General features: G+C 37.0%; 1 protein-coding gene across 1 annotated transcript in view; it reads left to right on the top strand.

Annotated features, from left to right (window-relative positions):
* The window catches only part of LOC140246523 (uncharacterized), a 53355-nt gene that overhangs the window by 5382 nt on the left and 26184 nt on the right, over positions 1-21789 (top strand). Inside the window, exons 2-3 of the mRNA XM_072325871.1 lie at positions 16624-16704; positions 20630-20770. Coding sequence (XP_072181972.1) covers positions 16624-16704; positions 20630-20770 — 222 coding nt within the window. The remainder of the gene's footprint in view (positions 1-16623; positions 16705-20629; positions 20771-21789) is intronic.

Here is a 21789-nt window from a genome sequence, read left to right as displayed (position 1 = left end):
CACAGAGATGCCAATTTATAATTATCTTTTGGATAAAAACTTACCCATTAACCAGCTGCAGATGTAGTTGCTTTGGGACTTTGTTCATCTCATTTGTCTTTTATTTTGTGATTGAATGGAAAGACACTTGCATCTCAAAATGTAGTATGCACTATACATCACCTTGAAATCACCTTGAAAATGATGGTTTGGGCATTGTTTTTGTACGAGTGACATCATTGTTATGACCATTGTCTGAATGTGTTCATAAGAATTTGTCACAGAAAACTACAAGGTTTATAATCAGTATGCAGTGAGAGAAGGTGGCATGTGCTCAAAACCTGTCATGATTGTCATCAACACAGTGCACAAAGTTTTTCTCTTGGTCCATACTGAGATTTTGGAATAATGAAATTTGACACACTTTTAAACATAGATGTGGAAGATTTCTAGGCTTTTGTTGTTTGTTCTCTGTATTATTTTACTGTTTACTTGTGAAATAGGTTAGAACTCCTTATCCAATGAGAGAAAATAAGCCAGATGAGGATTAATTTTCCCCTTAAAATACATGTAGGATGTGCACAGTATATTAGTCTAAATCCAAAAGCTAATTTTGTCACTAGGTTCCTTGTGCAAACCAGAAGCAATTCTCCTCATGCATGTGATGTTGAAGGCATTTCATTTCCCTCCAGTGCTTGCCAAGGTCAGTCTTCTCAGAGGCATGGCATGCATGGTCCATTAGTCTTGTTTGCAAGTAAATGTCATCAGAAAACTGACAGTAGTACTTTATATGAAAAAGGCAATGCAATTACAAGAAAGAGTCAGTCTCATGAGAACCTTCACACTGAAGTGAGAAATATTTCATTAGTCTTAAGTGATGGGAATGTCATGGTAGATCCATTTGTACTAATATATATGTATATATATATATATATATATATATATATATACATATATATATATATATATATATATATATATATATATATGTATATATTGTTGTTGTTTTTTTTTTGGGGGGGGGGGGGTTGTGATGCAAAAAATTTTTATACATCCGGAAGGAGTATCATATTCTTGGTGCTTTTCTTCATTTGTTATCTACACACTTGTACTCCCATATACCCTTAAGGTTTTAAAGTCTCTATTGATTCAGAAATGTTTCATTATAACTGCAGTCAAATTATAGTGATGTGAGCGAAAGACACTCTATTCTCTATTTTCCAGTTATTTTGAATTTTTTAAGATGCTGCAAAGAAAGATTGAGACATTAACATTACTCTTGGAAGGAAATTGGAATTATTTGTTCCTGTTTTATCTTGTTGATTGGTAAGAATAAAAGAGGTCCAGTATTACTAGCTTTGGTAATTTTCTTGTTCTTTACAAAGTTGTAGTGATTTTGTATTGAACCAGGATTTGCCAGTCCACAGAAGCAAAAGTGAAAGTAGGTGAAATTTTTAGTTGGATTTGAAGATTTGGGGAGCTTTGGTCAAAATAATCGTCATCATTTGTAGAATTCAGCCAGGGATACTGAGCTTGTAAGTCTATATTTCCAAGTGTTAGTTCTTTTGAAAAAATGGGTGATGGCCACTGAAAGGAGCTTCATGATGGACATTGTTCTTAATATCTGCAGAGAGTTGGTCTTCCTGAATTTAATCAGCCTGTTAAGAGTTAAATCAGGGAGGTGGGACCTCCCTGGTTAAGAGTTAAATGCATTTAGTATCAAGTCAGTAGGGGATGGGCATTTGTTATGCAAAACAGAAATTGTATGCAGAAGGACACTCATTAAAACCGGCAAGAGATCGCATATACACAGAACTTGTTGAATTTAGCTTAATGAACAAATTTGCCAATGTCTACCTTTTCCCTTTGGAAATAATGAGAAGAAAATAGATGTAGAGTGCTAGTCATTAGATTTAATGCTGTTTAAGGAAGCTGAGCAGTATCAGAGTCCTTTGTGTTGCAATGTTGTAATTGGATCCTGTGGTTACTGGGTCAATCAGTGACTTATGATTGGTATGATCTTATAAATATCTCCATACATAATAAATATTATAATCATAATAATTGAATGTATGTAGTAGTAGCTTACAGGCCACTTTTCTGAATTGGTCATGCAATATTGGTGACTGTCCTCAATCAACTGGTGTGCCAAGTGGATTCATGAGTAGGCCTAGATTGTTTTGCTGTCTTTTGCCACTGGAAAAGATTGCAAAATGGCCCTGATATTATGAACATGAACTACCAGTATATATCTCCAGTTGGCTAGTGTGAACATTTACATGTTTTGTACCATGATGTGATGTATCACATTTTGCTCTTGCTTTTGCTTCTTAAAGCTACTATTTTCCATTTGCAGAAGAAGAAGAAGACCAAAAAAAAAAAAAAAAAAAAAAAAAAGAAGCTTTGGTGCTTCGAAATAGTTCTGAAATGTGAGTTAGCAATGGAATAACTTATGTTAAAATGTTTATAAGTATAATCAATGTTGAGTATTGTTCAATAAATGAAATGTGAACAGTAATTGTATTAAAATTGCTTCTAGAGAAAACCATCTACAGTTATGGTTTATTGAGAAAATTAGTGATATCTCCTTGTATTTGTGGCTCTATTGCAAAACTTTTACATAGTAGGATGTTTTGTGATACAACTAAACTATATTTAAGCATCAAATGTGATAACTCAAACATTTTTTTAATCACTGCTGTCAAAGGTGAACAGTGGCTTGAAATTGTTTTACTACAAGATGAGTAGACTGTTGAGGCAGATACAGCTGTACTAGTAAAGATCGTGTCTGGAAAGTTTGTTGACCCTGACTGAGATCTGTATGATTCAGTGGGGGCCCCAGTTAGGTTGCCAAATTCTTTCACTCATAGACTGCAGAGTAAACAAAGAACCCAAACAAATGCTGGCACAGTGCTGTAATGTGGTGGTACAGTAGTACAGCTGTGATATGTTTACATTAAAAAAAAAAATAAAAAATGAATAAATTATTGCCAAATGATTTGGTTCTAAAGGGAAATGATATGAAGGTTGCCTTCTTGTTTCTATAACCACAATCAAAATATTGCTGTCAATGACATGTACAAACACCCCTTTTATGACACCTGTGTGGTACATTTTGTATGTGGTCATGTTTGTTTCTGACAAGGCATCCATGCACAACACCACATGTTCACAAATGCTAGTCCTACAAACATTGGTTATTTGATGCATGCTCCATGGTAGACTACTTTACAATTACATGTTAGGCATACAGATATTCATAATGTAAAGTGACAGGTTACGTGTTTATTAGCCAAGCAATATGTATGATAGTAAAATACACACCTTTTTTCATCATGGAGAATGTTTACATTTTACAATACAATATCTAACATACAGGTATCAAGAAATACATCATATGTAGTATAATATGGCATCCTCATGTTATTTCCTATTTTCTCATATCGACTGTCTCGCGTACTGATGTCTGTAGCCACCGTTGAACCACCAAGGCATACACTGTAGATACTACTGTAATACTATACAAGCAGCAATGGCATTGGACTGTATCTGTGGTTCAGGTACAATGCATATGGGCTGCGGGAGTTGGGTCACAGAAAAGTTTGATGAACCCACTTCCCAATGCTGTTGAATGGAAGCCAGGAAAGTTTGTTGACCCACTTGTTTTGCCCAAGTTACTCTTTCCACCTCTCTCCCTCTCTCTCTCCCTCTCCATTCCCGCTCCCTAGTCCCTTCTGATTTTACAAGGTAATCAGATTATATGGGTGTACCTGCTGGGTGTATTTTGTTTTCCTTCCTGAAAACTGCAAACGTAAAAGTTTCTGAAAGTGCAATATCATGTGAATTGTTGCCAACCCTCTGTAGTATTTGATTTTGTGAAAGGGGTTGGGTTTGGGAGAGAGAGGTGTAGAAGATTATAGTTTGTAGAACAGAATGGAATTGAAGAGTATCAACTTCTCATTCGCAACACTACAGTTTCAGTATTGAAGGTCCCACCCACAGTCAAGAGTACAACTAGCTTTTCACTAATCCTCAGAACGTTGGCATTGAGTTCACTTTTTATTGATTTCTTCTTGGTGCAAATTCCCCTCTCCTGTAACAAAAAGGTTAGTTTGGCTGAATGCAAGAACAACCAATATAATCAATTTGGCATGAAACTGCCATGTGAACAAACCATGTGCCCAACAAATACTCAGTGTTTGTGTTTAGCAAGTGCAGTATACATGCAACACTGCCCACAAAACAACCACGCCAAAAGCAAAGGATCTTTATGATCCCTATGTGTGATGACATCTAATGAATATCAATATATCTTGAGCAAATATGGCCTTGGTGTGTTAAAAGTTTGTGGAAAACATGAAGCTCAGAATTGTGATGTGTTTTCTCAACTTTTATAGAATCAAAAGATCCCTGTGTGTGTGTGTGTGTGGTTTTTTTTAAGTGACATTAAACGCAGATTGCTACTTTAAAATAGGCCAGATGTTTGATGTCTCCCAGCAGGGCAAAACTTTCGTGCCAAATAGCAGACATGTCTGCATAAACTTGATGTAGTGCTGTGTATGTTCATTAGTTCACTTAATAGGACTCTATATCATGAAGGGGATTTGATAACCATATTCATGGAGTCATGGCATGTAGCTTTTTCCTGCTTAAGCACTTCTACCTCACTTATATGAAATTTCTTTGATTCTCTTTACCCTGGAAAAAAAAAAAATCATGACACCATGTGATCTACATTTTAGAAATAATTACATATTCTTTAGGACTGGGGAAGTCAGTTTGAATACTGTAAAACCAAACATTTTTGTGGGCATTTTAATTTTGCAAATTTTGCGAGAGCTAAGATTCGCAAAATTGAAATGCACACGAAAGGTCTTGTCTACACTAATGCATTGGATGCAAGTGACAGTTTGCAAAAAATTCATGCTGCAAAAAAAAAAGAAAAAAAAAAGAAGAAAAAGGCTGTCAGGTCCAATTTGCCAAAATTTCATACCGCAAATATATTTCTTGCTTTATAGTACATTAAGTCTCACATTCATGCTCATTTATATTATTTTTCCATTTGTGAAGCACATGAAAAGTGAATGCATTAGAGGTGTTTCGTCATTCATCAAATAAGAATAGTTGAATACCTGACAAGATACCATGATGAATGATAGCTGACAAGTGGATACAAATTTTATCAATCTTTGATCGAAACCTCAAGTTTCTAGCATCTATTGTTGTCATGTTACTGCCATCATTCAAACTAACTGTTTTTCAGATTATCCGTAATTTTTGTTCTTCAGGATCAAGCTCAGATTTTGATTTTGTTTTCCTGATTTGGGTTTAAGATAGAGAAAGAAGATCCTATTTCACAAAAAAAAAAAAATATATATATATATATATATATATATATATATATATATATATATATATATATATATAAATATCATGATTGCAAACTCAGGAAAGATGGAATGAGAGGGACTGCACTTCATCCTAGGTATGTAAGGCGATTTTCTACTATTGTGTTTGCTTTATGTTTTGATACAAGTGTGCCAACAAAAATTTTTAATGGCTGAGCTCCACTACCCCTACCCCCATCCCCAATAAAAAAGAAAAAAAAAAAATGAAATGGCAAATGGAAGTTACCTCACAACTTGCTGACCACAAGGTGTATCTGGCCAGGTGTGTGTATACCATACATTTGTTGCGTCTTGTCAATATTTGTGGGTGAATCATATTGCTTGTTCTAAAAAATATGAGTCGGTCAACCAGGTGATGTTATAGGCTATGTGAGTCAGAGCATGGTTGTTTGGCGAGAAGAAGATGAAGAAGAAAAAAATACCTCTAGTCTTGTATAAACTCTCCTACCTTTTCTGGCCTCATACTAACCCCTTCTGTCCTGCTAAGTGTTAGCCTTAAAGGGACTGTACAGTACTGGTTGAGGTGGGGATTCATGTTTTGAACATTCCTAAGTGAGATAGTGAAAAGCCTCTTATGGAATATGAAAGAGCATGTAATTCTAAGAAGGATTCAACGTTTATTTGATGAAAATTGGTTTTCAAATGGCTGAGATATCCAAAAAAGAGCTAATAATAAAAGGCGACATGCCACAACTTTATTAGGATCTCTTTGTTTCACCTTGTTTTTGATATCTCAGCCATTTCAAAACCGATTTTCATCGAATAAACTTCTGATACCCCTTAAAACTGCATGCTCTTTGACATCTCATAGAGTGGTTTCTGAATATCTCGCAAAACGTTAGAAGCTAAATCCTCACCTCGACCAGAACTGTACACACCCTTTAAAGGGGAAATCCAGTCAAAACATAAGTTAGTGTGATAAGAAAAAGTAAGATATTATGAGTTCAACAGTAAAATTTTGATCGAAATTGGGTGAAAAATAAGTAAGTTATGACATTTTGAAGTCTTGCTAATTTTTCAGGAAACAGTTCTTGAATGTTCAATATGAATATGCAAATTATTGTGGCAAAGTGAGCATGTCATCCCCTCACAACTTTCCATATAGTTTGTACATAAAATGTTGAAATTTCCAGATTTTCATTCAAACACAATTATGCCCGAGGCTCAAATCTAGCTGGTATGTCTGACTGATCACTATTCCAAAGTTATTCAACCAGGAAGAACATCATGTTTTAAACTTCAATGACAGAAACATTGATTTTTTTTTTGGTCATTTTTTTGTACACGATCAATGGAATGTTGTGAGGTTATGACATGGAGAGCACACTCATTTGCATTAAATTCATATCCACTGTACAAGAACTGTTTTGCAGAAATTAGCAAAACTTCAAAATTTCATAACTTCCTTATTTCTCATCCGATTTCAGACAACTTTTTACCATTGCGTGTGTAAGATTTAACTTTTTTTTTTAAAAATCAGAATAACTAGTCATTTTTTCAATGAAAAATATTGTTCTTGTGATGTGGTAGGAATGTGACTGGTACTGCCCTTTGGCACTAATGGCAGTACCCATTAACTGTCATGTTGATAAATATCAAAAGTTGACTTGTCATAATTTTTTTTTTTTTCATTTTTACAGCATTTGCCATGGTTTGCTCAACTATTCATAGATATGATTTATGTCTCAGGGATCATGGCATATAAATTGTGCCTGTAGTTGAGTACATTTCTTCAGAAGTTTCAGTTTGCAGTGTTAAATATTGAGAGATGTACAACTTAAATCTATAGGCATTGGATACTTACAAATATTTGTGCAGGATTTGACTGCAATGATAACATGGCTTGCTGTTTCTAGCTCTAGCAAGTATGTGAAAACAAATGTCATGGTGAACCAAAATTTTGACCAATATTTTGACATGCATGCTAGGTGTGAACTTTTAGATGCAAACATTTTGCATTCCAGTTTCTTGAAGTTGGATAGCAAAATGTTGCAGTAGTTAATTTTCAGATACTTAACTTTCGTATGACTAACTTTGTTGTTAATAGATTAGAGAGCATTTTTATATACTTGCCTGCTTTAATTGCAATATGTAGCATGTTGATGTATATTTTGTTATTTGTGTACTTCTTACCCTCCGCAGGATTTCTTCTATGCAATGGCTCTAGACGTCGTTCTCTTTAATCGCTCAAAGCTACCAATGGTAGGAATGCTCCATAAGTAACATCTGACCAAATCCTCTCCCCAGCATGCAAAACCCTACTTCACTGTACATACTACCATTACCCCCTCCTGAAAACACCCTCCGTGCAAGACATAGCACGCCACTATAATAGCCATTTACAGTACCTGGTATTGGGTGGCTAATAATAATGGTTGGTGTTTGTATAGCTGCATGTATTCATCGTATGACAAGGTGAATGTAAAACGGAAGTTCCATTCTTTAAGTCTAGAAGTTTTAACATTTACGAGAAATTTTGTTATACTACCTCTCTGAGGGCAGTTGAATTAAGTGGGGATTTTAACAAATTATGATTTTTAGCTCACCTGAGCCAAAGGCTCAAGTGAGCTATTGCGATCGCCCTTCGTCCGGCGTCCGTCGTGCGTCGTGCGTCGTGCGTCGTGCGTCGTCCGTCGTGCGTCGTCCGTCGTGCGTCGTCCGTCGTGCGTAAACTTTTACATTTTTATCTTCTTCTTGAAAACCCCAAGACCGATTTTCATCAAACTTGGCAGGTAGCATCCCTAGGGGGTTAGGAACTCAATTTGTTAAAATGGGCACCATGCCCCACCCAGGGGGCCCCCAGGGGGGCCCAAACCCCCCAAAATTAAGGAATCTGTAAAAATCTTCTTCTCTAGAACCAGAAGTGATAGAGCTAAGTTAATACTATGAGTTAGTACATTGATGACTGTAGTTTCAAGTTTGTTCATGGCAGAATCAGGGGTGCCCCCCTTGGGACCCAGGGGAGGGGGGTGGGGAGGGGTCCTAATGGGGCCTAAATTATACATTTTCATCTTCTTCTTGAGAACCCCGTGACCAATTTTCACCAAACTTGGCAGGTAGTATCCCTAGGGGGTTAGGATCTCAATTTGTTAAAATGGGCACCATGCCCCACCCAGGGGCCCCAGCGGGGCCAAACCCCCCAAAATGAAGGAATCTTTAAAAATCTTCTCTAGAATCAGAAGTTATAGAGCTAAGATAATACTATGAGTGAGTACATTAATGACTGTAGTTTCAAGTTTGTTCATAGCAAATCCAGGGGTGCCCCTCTTGGGGGCAGGGGGGGGGGGGGGGTTGGGAAGGTCCAAATGGGGGCCTGAATTGTACATTTTCATCTTCTTCCTGAAAACCTCATGATGGATTTTCGTCAAACTTGGCAGGTAGCATCCCTAGGGGGTCAGGATCTCAATTTATCAAAATGGGCACCATGCCCCACCCAGAGGGCCCCAGGGGGCCCCCAATCCCCCCAAATGAAGGAATCTTTAAAAATTTCGGCCCTTATTGTACATTTTCATCTTCTACTTGAGAAGCCTGGTCAAATTTTAGTAGAGCTGTGAATAATTTAGATTAGTGACTGCGTGAAAGGTGAACTTGCGATACTCAGGTGAGCGCTAGACCCGCGGGTCTCTTGTCTTAATATAGCAGTCATGTTCATGAAAGAGAAAGCAGATGTTATACTGTGAGTTTCAAGCCATGGTGTGATAAAGTGACGTTATCAGGCATGGATTACGTACCTGGGTACCTTCAGGGCTCAATACCAACAACAAATTTCTTTTGTGTCCTGTAGACAAGAGAGTCATGAATTGGTCACAGATGTAAGACCCTTTAGCAATAAATTTTATGTTTGATAAGCCATAAAAGTTACCATAACTATAAATCATTATTTCACATGACACAATAAAAATTATCTAGTTACTTCTGTTTTATTACTTCCATCTGTGTTTTGTTTGGAACTATCTTTATAGTACTTGACAAAACTTTTAAAAGCGATTACTTTCTTGTGGTGTAGGAGGGCAGTTATTCTTTTTCTGGGCACATGGCTTGCTGAAGTCAGATTCCAGTAACCAGCTAGGTACAATATGTAGTTTGTTAGACCCTCTGCAGCTGGTTAGAATGAACATCTTTGAACATAAAAATTATGTCCGGAGTAAATGTAGTCACTGCCACAAAGTACTCTTCTGATATACTCTCTTGTTTGCAAACTCATTCAAAACATACAGTAGACAAATTGTGGCTTAAAGTATCATTTTAGATATCAATTGTGAGTGCCTCAATGTGGACATGACAGTCTCATAAATTCAAAGAAACAATTGTCCAACTTGTATTTCACCATGATTAAGCATGAAGACATTACAATGATTTTCTTGACTGAGCAGTGATTAGATTGTACACTTTCTTCCAAGGTTACAAGGAAAAGAAGTGAGTTTGATTGAACTTGATTATTTGTAAGTATTTTAATTTTATTTTATTAGAACTATGAATCACACAGAAATGGGGGGGGGGGGAGGATGAGCAATAATTTCTTCAGTTTTTCCAGCAAAGAGAACAGGTGTCGTCATGTAATGTTCTTTGAAGCTAATACTGTTCTCTTTTGAAAATAAAATTACAGTAAATGTATATTGTCATTTTTTTTTTCATTAGAGGTGACACATCAGGAGTGATGCAGTTGATTGAAGTCGAGTTTTTGTTTCTTAGTGTAAATGCCAGGGGAGCAGCAATAGGTCAGGATGTTGCACACTGGGATTCCCTGGTGTCACAATGAGGGAGAGAAGAAAATCTGGTTTTGAGACCAAAAAAAGGTCAGCTGCCTATAATAAGGCAGATCCTATTTGCAGCCAGTAACTTCTCATTGTCATTGAGATATCTTCTTTTTTTTTCTGCTGCAAGCTCATTAAATGCAAGGATTATTTCAATGTTCACATATATACACAGTTGTCAACTAGACAAAGAATAAGTATAAAGAGATATTATGATATATAGCTGGTAAGTTTAGAAAATATTTGACATGCCTGCTTCCATCGCGATGTAAACAGTAGCTGCGTTCATCAACTTTCCCATCTTTGAAATGTTTTTCAGTACCCAATATCATAATGTGTTTGCAAACGCCTTTCTGATCTTATTTCTTTGAAGTTGTTGCATTTATCTACTCTGTTGTGAGTCAATTGGGAGGCCTTGTCACTGCACAGCTCCATTGCAAAATTTGACCAGCAGAGCAGAGGTGTGTAGTTGCAGTGGTTGGCGTGGGCAGGTCCGAGCTATAAATGCGCTTCAAAATGATTTTGCATTCATCAACTCTAAAGAAATGGGTTTCTGTTCTGGCTCAAATGCATTTGAGCCAAAAAAACACTTTTTTGGTGTTTCAAAATTGCATTTCTAACCCCATAATCAAAACAGCTTTGTGTTTGTCAACTTCCCAAAAACTCCCTGAAAGTTGTTTGGAAACCTTAATTCTGCACCAGAAGTGAGTTGATAAACATACCAAGTGTCACTTCATTTAGCAACATGTCAAGTAGACATTATGAAACATTGGAAAACATTCTCAAAGAATAATACTTTTTGCTTTCTTGTCTTCCAATAGGTGAACTGGTAGTATATTCTGCTGATTTTTGCAGGTTTTATCTTTCATCCTTTGAAATTCTGCCTGTGGGTTGGGGCAGAGTGTCACCGTACATGTAGTTTGACACATAATTCCGAAGAGAAAGTACAGATATAAGAAAGCGAAACATGCTGTGAATGATACTGAGATCTTGAGAACTGGTAACAGGTGTTTGCAAATGAATTCATGGGCATGTCTTGACTAAACTGTCTACCAACACCCACGAAGAAAAACACATTGGAATTCATGATGATTTATGTGATGGTTTCTAAAATGTTTTGGAGCTTAACAATCTACTTACAATCACCCCTTACTGAATCTTCAATGTATGTCGTATATTTCAACGATGAAATGATATGGGAGCCTGCACCAGCATGGAAATTAATATGTTAGATGTAGTGTAACGGCAAGAAGCCATGAGGTTGTGCAGGGAAATATGAGAATCAGAGACATTCAGAGTGGAAGGATGTGACTTAATTGATCCCTGGATTTTTCCCCTGTCATGAGCAAATGCATCATGAGGCAGGTGAAGAACTGAGTGATGTCAGGGCCCTAATGTGAAAACAGTAGTGCACAGTTCTGGTTCACCCTCAAAATTATCCCCCATTAACAAAACATACAGGTTTTGATGATGGATTGAAGTCTGCGTCCAATCAGCCCTCTGATTACAAAATGATTATGATAATTCATTTCATTGTTGTTGTATACATGAACTTTAGATAATTGTCCTCCAGTGGCCAATTAAAGGTTGTAGAGTTAATGATGGCATTAGCCATCATTTATGGGAAAGCAGCCAGAGGATATCTTATCCTATCAAAAAAAAAAAAAAAAAATAAGGCAAATACACTGTACCTTGTGCATTGTGATTTAACATTTCAAAAACAGCACTCTTGCAATCCAGGGTTGCAAAAGTGCACTGAGAAATTGGATGTTTTTACTGAGAAGAATGATCAGTACCATAAAAGTGCACTGAGAAATTGAATGTTTTTACTGAGAAGAATGATCAGTACCATAATAGTGCACTGAGAAATTAGATGTTTTTACTGAGAAGAATGATCAGTACCATAAAAGTGCACTGAGAAATTGAGTGTTTTTACTGAGAAGAATGATCAGTACCATAAAAGTGCACTGAGAAATTGAATGTTTTTACTGAGAAGAATGATCAGTACCATAAAAGTGCACTGAGAAATTGAATGTTTTTGATTAGAAGAATGATCAGTACCATTTTTGACATTCAAGAAATATTTCTATTTCTCGTCACCCACCAAGAGGGACAGTATGAATAAAACCAAGTGAATTGCAGCATGAACTATTTCATTTCCCATTCCAGTGGCATTGGGTTTAAGCAATACATACTTTGGCTAGGGAAGAATATGAAATGCAAGTAGAGAAGACTTTGACATTAAATTTCGAAGCTTGCTAGCTAGCTACTTCGTGTTTAGGGAAAATTAAACACATATTTGTATACACAAATCTCCATTCTGCTTGAGAAATAGCCAAAAGTTGACACATATGAACTCAGCATAATTAAGAAAAAACAAAAACAAAACAAAGCAAAACAAAAACCAAGCACATTGTTCCACTTGGTATCCCCATGAGCATGTATTGTAGGTCGTGGTGCGAAAGAAAATGTATATTTTGATTATTAAAGGAAGAACACTAATAGCTAGCTAGTACCCAGTGTGGACCAATATTTTGTGGGAATTTGTGCAATCATGTGTAGTACCGGCATACTATTTGTGTCTTCACTGCAAGATCTTGTGAGGTAGCAATTTGTAGCAATTTGGCCAATTTCTACATTTCAAAACAGATTCAAACATACTTTGATCTTACAAAGGCATGCCTTCTGAAACAGAGTGCTGCACTCCCCCAATATAGTAGTCAAATTGGTGGCTATCTTCCTGAGAATCAGACATCAGTAAAGAGCTATTTGAATCACCTGTACTCACTGTCTCCATGCCAATACTTTAGAAATCCTGTTAGCATGGAAGGAGCAGTTAGTTATTGTTGTTGGTATGCCTTGGGCGAGCTACAATGTACTTGGTAATAAGGAAGAGCCTTGGTAGGGGACCTATACCTTTAAGCAGGTTGCTATCCCATAATTCAGCAGGATGAGACAGGGCATTTGTTGGAGGCTAGGGCAACCTCAACGTATCTGTCATTCATGATACAACTTGCGGTAGCACATATGTCAGCTGCAGACCTGATGAATGTAGGAGGAAATTGTCTGTAGCACAGCAGTCTATCATGTTGTACTCTTTCTTTGTTCTCAAAGATACATTCAGGGTCTTACTATGCAATGTTATTTCTGTTGATGTACTATATGTTAGTTTGTACAAAGCTATATCTACCTTGCATGTTTTTTACATAAAGAACAAAAAAAAAAAGTTTGTTTTTCATTTGTTGTACTCTGATAAGCTTTGATATCCCTTTTCTTTTGCTTCGTAAAAAGTCCCATTCTCAAACTTGTGACATCATAAACTAGGTGATGGAACCGATGCACATTGCCATGTACCTTCCCCCTAATAAGTTGCAGTGGATGTACTCGCATAAGCATCACATGTTTCCATGAAATACAAGTCCTTTCTTTCCCTAAACAACCTCAAGCATTCCTGACAGTGCAATGACTGTTCCTAAGAATCAAAATGGTATGGAGTTGTGTTCTTCAGGGGAAAAAAATCCCCAAACTGTCATATCCTGTTGTGAAAAAGTGTGCCTGTTTATGGGATATAAATCATTTCAGGATGTCACTATCAGAAAGTAGATAATTTACTGAACTGCTGTTCTGTCTGTCTCTCTCTCTCTCTCTCTCTCTCTTTCTCTTTTTTTTTCCTTTTTTTTCAAAATAGGAAGGGCCTAGCAGGTTACAGAAAAGAAAGTAAAATATTTATAATGTATGATACTCATTTGATTTGATCAAGCAATTGAAGATTTTGTGATATTATACAGACTCATTACCTGTTAACACCAGGACAATTTATTGCCATTGGTTGATATGCAGTATGCAGTTATTGTATTCTGTCTGATTGTATTCTGTCCGCTTTTGCTAACTGTTGAACTAACCTATCAACAAGAAATGCCTCTTGACATCTTATCAGTTGATAATGAGAGAGCAGGGGTCGCACTTAACTTTTTTTTTTAACTAGCCAGGGGGACTACTTAGAATCAATTTTGACACTGACGCAATATTTTGGCTAGCCAGACGGACTAGTAACTTCAGAATTTTATGATTTTTAGCTAGTCCGATGTGATTTTGGGTGGCCAATGGCCAGCGGACCATTGCCAATTTCGAACCCTGGAGAGGGCATTTGAAATTTGTCAAAGTAGAAATATATTTGTGAGGCATTACAAGGAAGGTATCACAGACAGCATATGCAATGTTACAATGTACATGTATCCGGTATATTGAGTAACCTAGTGTTCGGGATTGTTGCCACAAGCCTACCAGTGCACTGACACCCCTGGCATTTTGTGGTGAACATACCAACACCTTTTGCAAAAGTCGAGGAGCACAAGGTTTCTCATATGAAGGATATTGACAGGTTTGAGAAAATCGGCCCCTGGGTACTTTCTGGTCTCGGAGTTTGGGTTTCAAGGGAAGTGGGATCTACAGCGATTTTCCTGACAAGGCCTGTGTTCTGTGTTGTAATGAGTACATGCCATGAGGTGAAATTAGTTGGGGGGGGGGGGGTGGTAGAACATTAAGTTTGTATTGATGTCTAGTGTGCTGACACTTGTGTGTGTGGTAATTTTGTACGTGCAGTATGTGTTCCACCTATCGTTCGTTTATGATTGTCTGGCATTGTCCAACCCTGTCTGATGATGAAGAAAGGAAAAGGGTAAAAGGAAAAGACAACAATCTCTTCCATCTCCACCAGGAAGTAATATGTAGTTGGCTTCCCAGCTATCAGTCACATGTTTGAACAGCGTTGGTGGTCATGTTACCTCTCACTATATTCAGGTGTGCAAAGTTGATAAGACAGGCTTGCTACATCAACAAACTTTTGTTTCATTAGGATTCACATCAAGTTCAAGGAACTTGTGGTTATTTCATTGGTGAGATTGCATGTACCCATTACTCTGTCTCTTTCTGTTCTTCCTCATTGCCTGCAATCACTAATATTTCTTCTTTTATAGACCAATAAGTATTCAAGCCATCATCAAATGAATAGGTTTAAAACACACACAAATGTTAATACAAAATAGATTTTCCAACAGTTAAAGTGCTAATTGGTTACTGTATATTAAAGCTCTTATTTTGGCATACAGATATTTTTACGAATTAGTAGGTCACAGACATTTTCGCAAGATGTTGTTTTCGTGAATAGACAACAAAGCTTTTGTAAATGCATTGTTAACCTAGGGCATGGCAACATTTTCGCATGTTGTTAAATTCGCGATCCAACTTTGATTCACGAAATTAATATGTGAAATTCACGAAAATGGTACAGTACTGTTGTGAATATGACAGTCCAAAATGTCTTTGAAATTTTCTTTGTGTGTGTGTGTGTGTGTTTGTGTATTTTATGTATGTGTGTGTGTGTATGTATGTGTACATGCACATGTACTTCTAGAAATATGATCATGGAAACCACTTGACAACTGCCAAGTTATTTTAATTCCTGCTTCATTTTGAAGCTGATGGTTTTTGCTTGTAATAGTAAAAGTCCTAGCATGGTTAACAGGATTTTCAGGTACTGTCAGTGTGCATTATGTGTATGTACTGGGTTTACAAAATATTGTTTGAAATATACAGTAGTGGCCCATACCTTTAACTCATCCTTCAAAAAAAAAAGATGTGATAATAAAAACAGCAAAAAACAGCTCAGTGTTATTTATTTTGTCTAATGATTGGCCTATCCTGAATGAAAATTTGAAGATATCCCTGACTGGCAAATTTACTGTAAAATTTCTGGTATCATGGAGTTCTCTTTATTCATATATTTCTTGCAATCATGCTGTGTTGGGGGGGGGGGGGGTGGCTGAGAAGATGTGTGTAAAAATTAGTATTTGCTGCAAAGCTTTTTAGAATCAGAAAAGATGATCTCTTTTTTTATGAGTTGATGTAGTTTCCTGCTCTGAAGACCATTGTATCTGAAGCAGTGCAGCATCTGTGTGAAATTCGTTCCATCAGTATAATTTCTGGCTGCATAACAGTATACTGATGACTGTTGTCAGAAGTCAAATTTGTGCATTACAAATCCTCTTACCATTGTCAGCAACAGGGAGATTACCTGTTATTTTATTTATTTATTTATTTATTTATTTTTTATTTATTCATTTATTTATTTTATTTTTTATTTTTTGCAAATGCAAAAACAGAAAGAAAACTATCCCAAACAATTTATGAAAGTTTCAGTATAACATAGAGGTCATTATCATATCATTAATTCAGAGAATGACACATGAAGACGAAGATGAGTATTGAGGAGAATTTTTGAGTTGAATTATTACATATTTATTTACTATAATGGAGACTCATATTGTAGGAATCACTGTGTTATGAAATGATAAGGTATGACAGTATGATGACATCAACACAATGTGCGGTTACAAAGGATGCTCAAAATAATGTCACTTTCAGAGTATGGAAATTTCACTTTCGTTTTCTTTTCTGTTTTCATTCCTATTTGCTGTGGCCAGGAGGATGAGGGTATGCCATCCACAGAGTCTACTCAGCCTCCTCAGGGACTCAATGTCTTCCAACAACTCTTCACACAAAAGGTTTGACATTATCTCAGAATTGCCTATTCCACTGTATTCTTTTCATCCACGTCTTACAGATTGTTGAACATTATTTCCTTCAACAACTCCTCTCTCTTATATGAATAATGTGTAAACACACATGTATTATTGTGAATTCTTTTTCAAAGGAATGATATAGCTGTTGCTGAAATTTGTAAAATGCAGGTTTTCAAATTGCAAGGCAGATTGCTTAGAATTTAACTTCAATGGTAGACTGGTTATAGTGACTTAGAGCATGGACCGACTACACATGGACATTCATCGTATCGTTAATTAATTCATGCACCTATACATCTCAAAAGCGCCACAAAGACATTTTAAACATGCTTCACTGCTTTGATCCCAGCTATGATCGTCACTGCCAGCAAGCCGGGAGAAGAACAAAACGGAGATTCAAGAAATCTAAAACTATATGCGCAGAAGAAAATAACTCACAAAAATCAAGTAAAGTGAATGTGCAGTTGTGGTGTATGTTAGGAAATCATGCCTCAAACAATTTTGCTTGGGAGAAGCAGGCAGTTTTTAAAGGAAGCTAACATTTTGGCAGAATGATTGTCATTTGTGATCTCAGTATTTCACTTTTCTCCAGCTTATTCCAGAGCAAAAAGGGCCAGTAATGGTAGAGAACAGGCTGCCATAAGGAAAGGTCTTTAAATGCGTGTGCAAATCAGCAATTATACATCTTTTGACACAAAGTTTGCCATGTTCTCAGGTTCTGCTGCTCCTCATCATCTGTATTTATTCAAAGACAATTTTCGTCCGAAAAAGGCACATCAGCGAAACAAGACCGCAATGAGGGATATGGTTCTTTTGTTAGTGACGATGCACGATTGCACAATCGCCATTATCCAAGCACCTGAATGTACTCATTAAGATGCACATAATCAGGTGGCGGTGGTGATGATGGGATCAAGGAAAGACCTCCGGTCATAGTCCATATGTGTAGTAGGTCCATGCTTTATAGTGAAATAACAGTCACGAGTGAGAAGCGCTACCCAACAGATGAGATTTTGGTCGCATAACTATGACATTGGTAATCCTTTTTATGCATAAATGTGACATCATTCAATTAGTATATTTTACTTTTTCATTTATAAGATGGCTATGTTTGTTACATCAGTATTGATAACAAAGGACGTGGCACTGCATATAGTTACATATAGGCCTTTCATATATATTTTGAGTCTCTTAGGATCACATTTCTTATAAGAAGTCTTTAAATCAATGACATTGTTGACTAAACAAGCAAAGAATGTTTGTTGACTTGCTTTACTTAAATCTGAGCAACAAAGCTATGTGGAATGTCCATAAAAGGACAAACACAAATTCATGACACTCAAGGTATTGATATTAGTAAGATGTTTTGATTTTAGTTTGATATATGCAGTTAAAGTTGCACTTTGCAATTTAAAAACTTTGTGTTCTAGTTGATATTGAAAAGTGTTTTGCTTCTTTGTGGCGAAAGATATAATTTTGCTTCACATCATGAATTATGAACTGAAGAACCTATGAAGCTGATCATCAGAGCGAAAGATTGATATCCTGGTTGTTACACCCTCGGATAATGCAGATTTTTTTTTTTTTTTTTTTTTCATGGTCGAGAACAGTAGGCAATTACTTAAATGAAGTTGGTTACGCCTCATTTGTCAACGTTTTAGAGAATTGTTCAGCCTTCAACAGATCATTTATTAGTAGTGTAAAGGAAAGCATGGGCATTTTAAGTTCTGTTGGATGTTGGCCTAATCACTGTGCATCAAACAAGGTCAGAGCCATTGTGTGGAAAGGGTATGTAAATCAAGGTACATGAGGATTTTTTTTTTTTTATAGTCAATGTTTTTCTCTGATTGGTTCCTTTTCATGTGTTGTAGTTGATGCTGTATTGCCTGTTTAACATGTGTTTTTTTTTTTACACATTTCATATCCTGCTGGTTAGAGAAGGATATTACTTCCTGTATCAAATGTTTATAGCACAAAATAAGACAAGTTAAGCTCAATAACAAAGCTGAGGATGACATTAAGAACAAAGTTGACAGGCTAGCTGGAACAGATACTAGTACACTTTTATCCCACTCTGACAAGAAGTTCATATTTTGCAACAAATATGGTAGCCAGGTACAGTGTGCAGTATGCATACAGACTGTATGTGTATACTTTAACGGAGAGGTTTTAGATCAGCATTAGATTATTAGATTGTAGTGTTGAAAGCACATACTATTTACAACTTCTTCATCTAAAGTATACCTATCTTTCAATATTTTTTCTTTCATTTTTCATTGAATACTGACACCTGAAGTGAATACAACATTGGGCATCATATCTGAAGGCTGCCAAATTTTAGATTGAAATGGCATGACAGCGTGACATTTGAATCAGTTTTACCTTAGTATTCTGTCCATTATTTTTATTAATTTGTTTGTTTGTTTGTTTATAATGCTAGCAAGCATTTTAATCATCCGACAAATGTACTTGCGACCATGAATTAGATGTAATTACTTTCACTATGCAATGCCTTCTTGAGTTTCACAACTCAATGACACTCTACAAACACAGACAATTTTTCAGGGAATCCCCCCCCCCCCCCCGATCAACTTTGGCTGTGTTTATCTAACATGAGAAAGAATCACATTTTAAAACCGGTTTCTGATGGCATTTACAATCATGGTTTGAAATGCAATTCTCATTGTGCCATGTTTATCTAAACCATCATATAATTTGAGTGTTCTGGAAGTTGACCTTGGCAACTTGGAGATGTAAAGACGTTTCAAAATGGCATTGCAGTTATCTACTCGCAGAAAGACGGTCGTGGTGTCAAACACATTTCACATTGCCTTTTGAATAGCATATCAAATTGGTGTTGCTAAACATGTTTAAAAACAGGGCTTGCATTTACAGAGACTACAACTCTCCCGCTTTTGACAGGAGATCTCCCGCCGAAAACCCATTTTCGCAAAATTTCCCATTCTCCCGCTTGAGATTTAATTTCTCCCGCCCTGGCTCTGTGTCTCCCGTTTGAAATGATTTCTTACTTTGTGCCATCGCATGTTGAAAAATAAGCCTTAGATAGCACAAGAGAGCATCTAGAACCCTAGAGCTTCAAAGGCCCGCTCTTCCAGGGCCCTTAAAGGAGCCCTGGACCCCGGCCGCAAGGAACTTAGCGCACATCAAGTTGGAGTCTCCCGTTTGCTAGGGGTTTCAAGCGGGAGAATCTCCAGATCAGAAGCTGCTTGGGGTTGGAGTCTCTGTTTATCTATCACCTGTAAATACCTCAAATGCGTTTAGGATCGCGATTCTGCCTCAGAAAGTGTTAGATAAATGCACCCTTTGATTGAAAAGAATTTAACATGAGCAAGATTTCCTGTTTACCGGCATTCCTGTATGTCTGTGATGATTTCTTTACATACCCACTAGCGTGATAATAAAAGCATGCAAATATTTTTGTATGCCATATGGTCTAGAAATTGTGTTTGTATATGTTCCGAAGAATGAAGAGTTCTGCAAAATCACATGGTGAAGATGGCTAGTTTGAGATGTCCATTTTATACTATATCATGTGATTCACTGACATTTATGCCACTTGTTACATTCTTCAACTCATTTTGTACAATCTTCCCCAATATTTTGCTTTCTGCAATGCAACTCTATTCACTCTATATGTTTACATGAATCCTCAAACAATGTTACTTCATACACTGTGAATTGAACCTAAGATCATTAAAGATTTTTTTCTCTCTCTTCCATCTACCAAGCACCATAGAAACAAGCAACATTGTGCAAACTCTAGAACCTCTATCAAGAGTCCAGACAAGATTTTATTTGTTGGTAAATTTTCAACACATTTCTCTATTCCTTGCTTTAACTGATTGAGACCATCACCCCTATCTCTCTTGAACACTCTCTCTGACAGCTCCTACCCATAGACTCCAGTACTGGCTGGCAGCTGGCTGGGGTCAGCCATGAGCTGAGATCCTGGGAAAGGAAGGTAGAGCTTGGAGATGGGTTCTTCAGTCTCTATGGCTCCTGTACCATCGTACCATCTCATCCTCAGGTATACAGTATATCCCTGCCTCTCTCATACTTCATTACATTCCTCTTTCAGCACAATGAGCATTTTTATGACAGTGCATGAAACATTGCTGTGGGTGCTTCAGTCCCACCATCTGAATTCAATTTTTTCTGTTCCTCATTTGTGATGGTAGCTGCATAGAGTGCGTGGCAGATAGCTGTATTGCATACTATTCTGGCAGTAACCAGGAATTTCAGAATGGATTTCAGATTTATAGGATATCAATTGACCAAAGCTAATGTCACAATCAAGTTGTAGCATTGATAAATGTACTATTGATTCCTGCTTTCAACCAAAACAAAATATGTGATGCGCTCCGTCGGAATGAGTCAAAAGTCGCAAAAAATGAAATCGTAGTTATGCCTGTATATGAATTCTACAGACTCTAAGCTTTACACTGATATATAATACAACTCATTTCGACATCCCTATAGATCATAAAAACGAATATTAACTACGCTTATGATGTCAGTCCATTTTCTAAATAACGGAGAAAATCGCTCTCAAAGTTCAGGCTATGTTCAAGCTCACGACCTGTTTCTTTCACGGGACGAAACAATACAACAGTCCTGCTTAGCGACGGCGTTTACGCTCCATCGCACGGACTACCATATAAGGCGATAGCTTGGGTGTGTAAGATAATTAACCAATCGCAGGACAGGTCTATCATTAACGATTCTGACCAATACGGAAGCTCGAGTGTAAACTTCGGTGCGTTTGTGTCCGTGCCGCTGCCGCTGCATGAATGAGTCGGTACGCGTTGTGTGTCGGCTGCGGTGTATATAGTTTGCCGCAAGTTTTGAACTCACAAACAATAGGAAACAGTAGAAAGAAAAAAGGCACGCAATGCGTATTACGAGAAGCGTCTTTTAGTGAGGGCGTTGATCGCTTCCATTCTCCTCCCATGTTGTTGTCAATGGAAACGTTTAGCAAGTACCAATAGCTAAATAGAACCTGTGAACCCATTGTAGGCGGGAGTTCAAAAGACAGCATCGGTAGAG

The sequence above is a fragment of the Diadema setosum genome, chromosome 1 (assembly GCF_964275005.1).
Source record: "Diadema setosum chromosome 1, eeDiaSeto1, whole genome shotgun sequence".
Taxonomy (NCBI): Eukaryota; Metazoa; Echinodermata; class Echinoidea; order Diadematoida; family Diadematidae; genus Diadema; species Diadema setosum.
The sequence above is the reverse complement of the archived record's forward strand: the minus strand, read 5'-3'. Positions and strand labels throughout refer to the sequence as shown.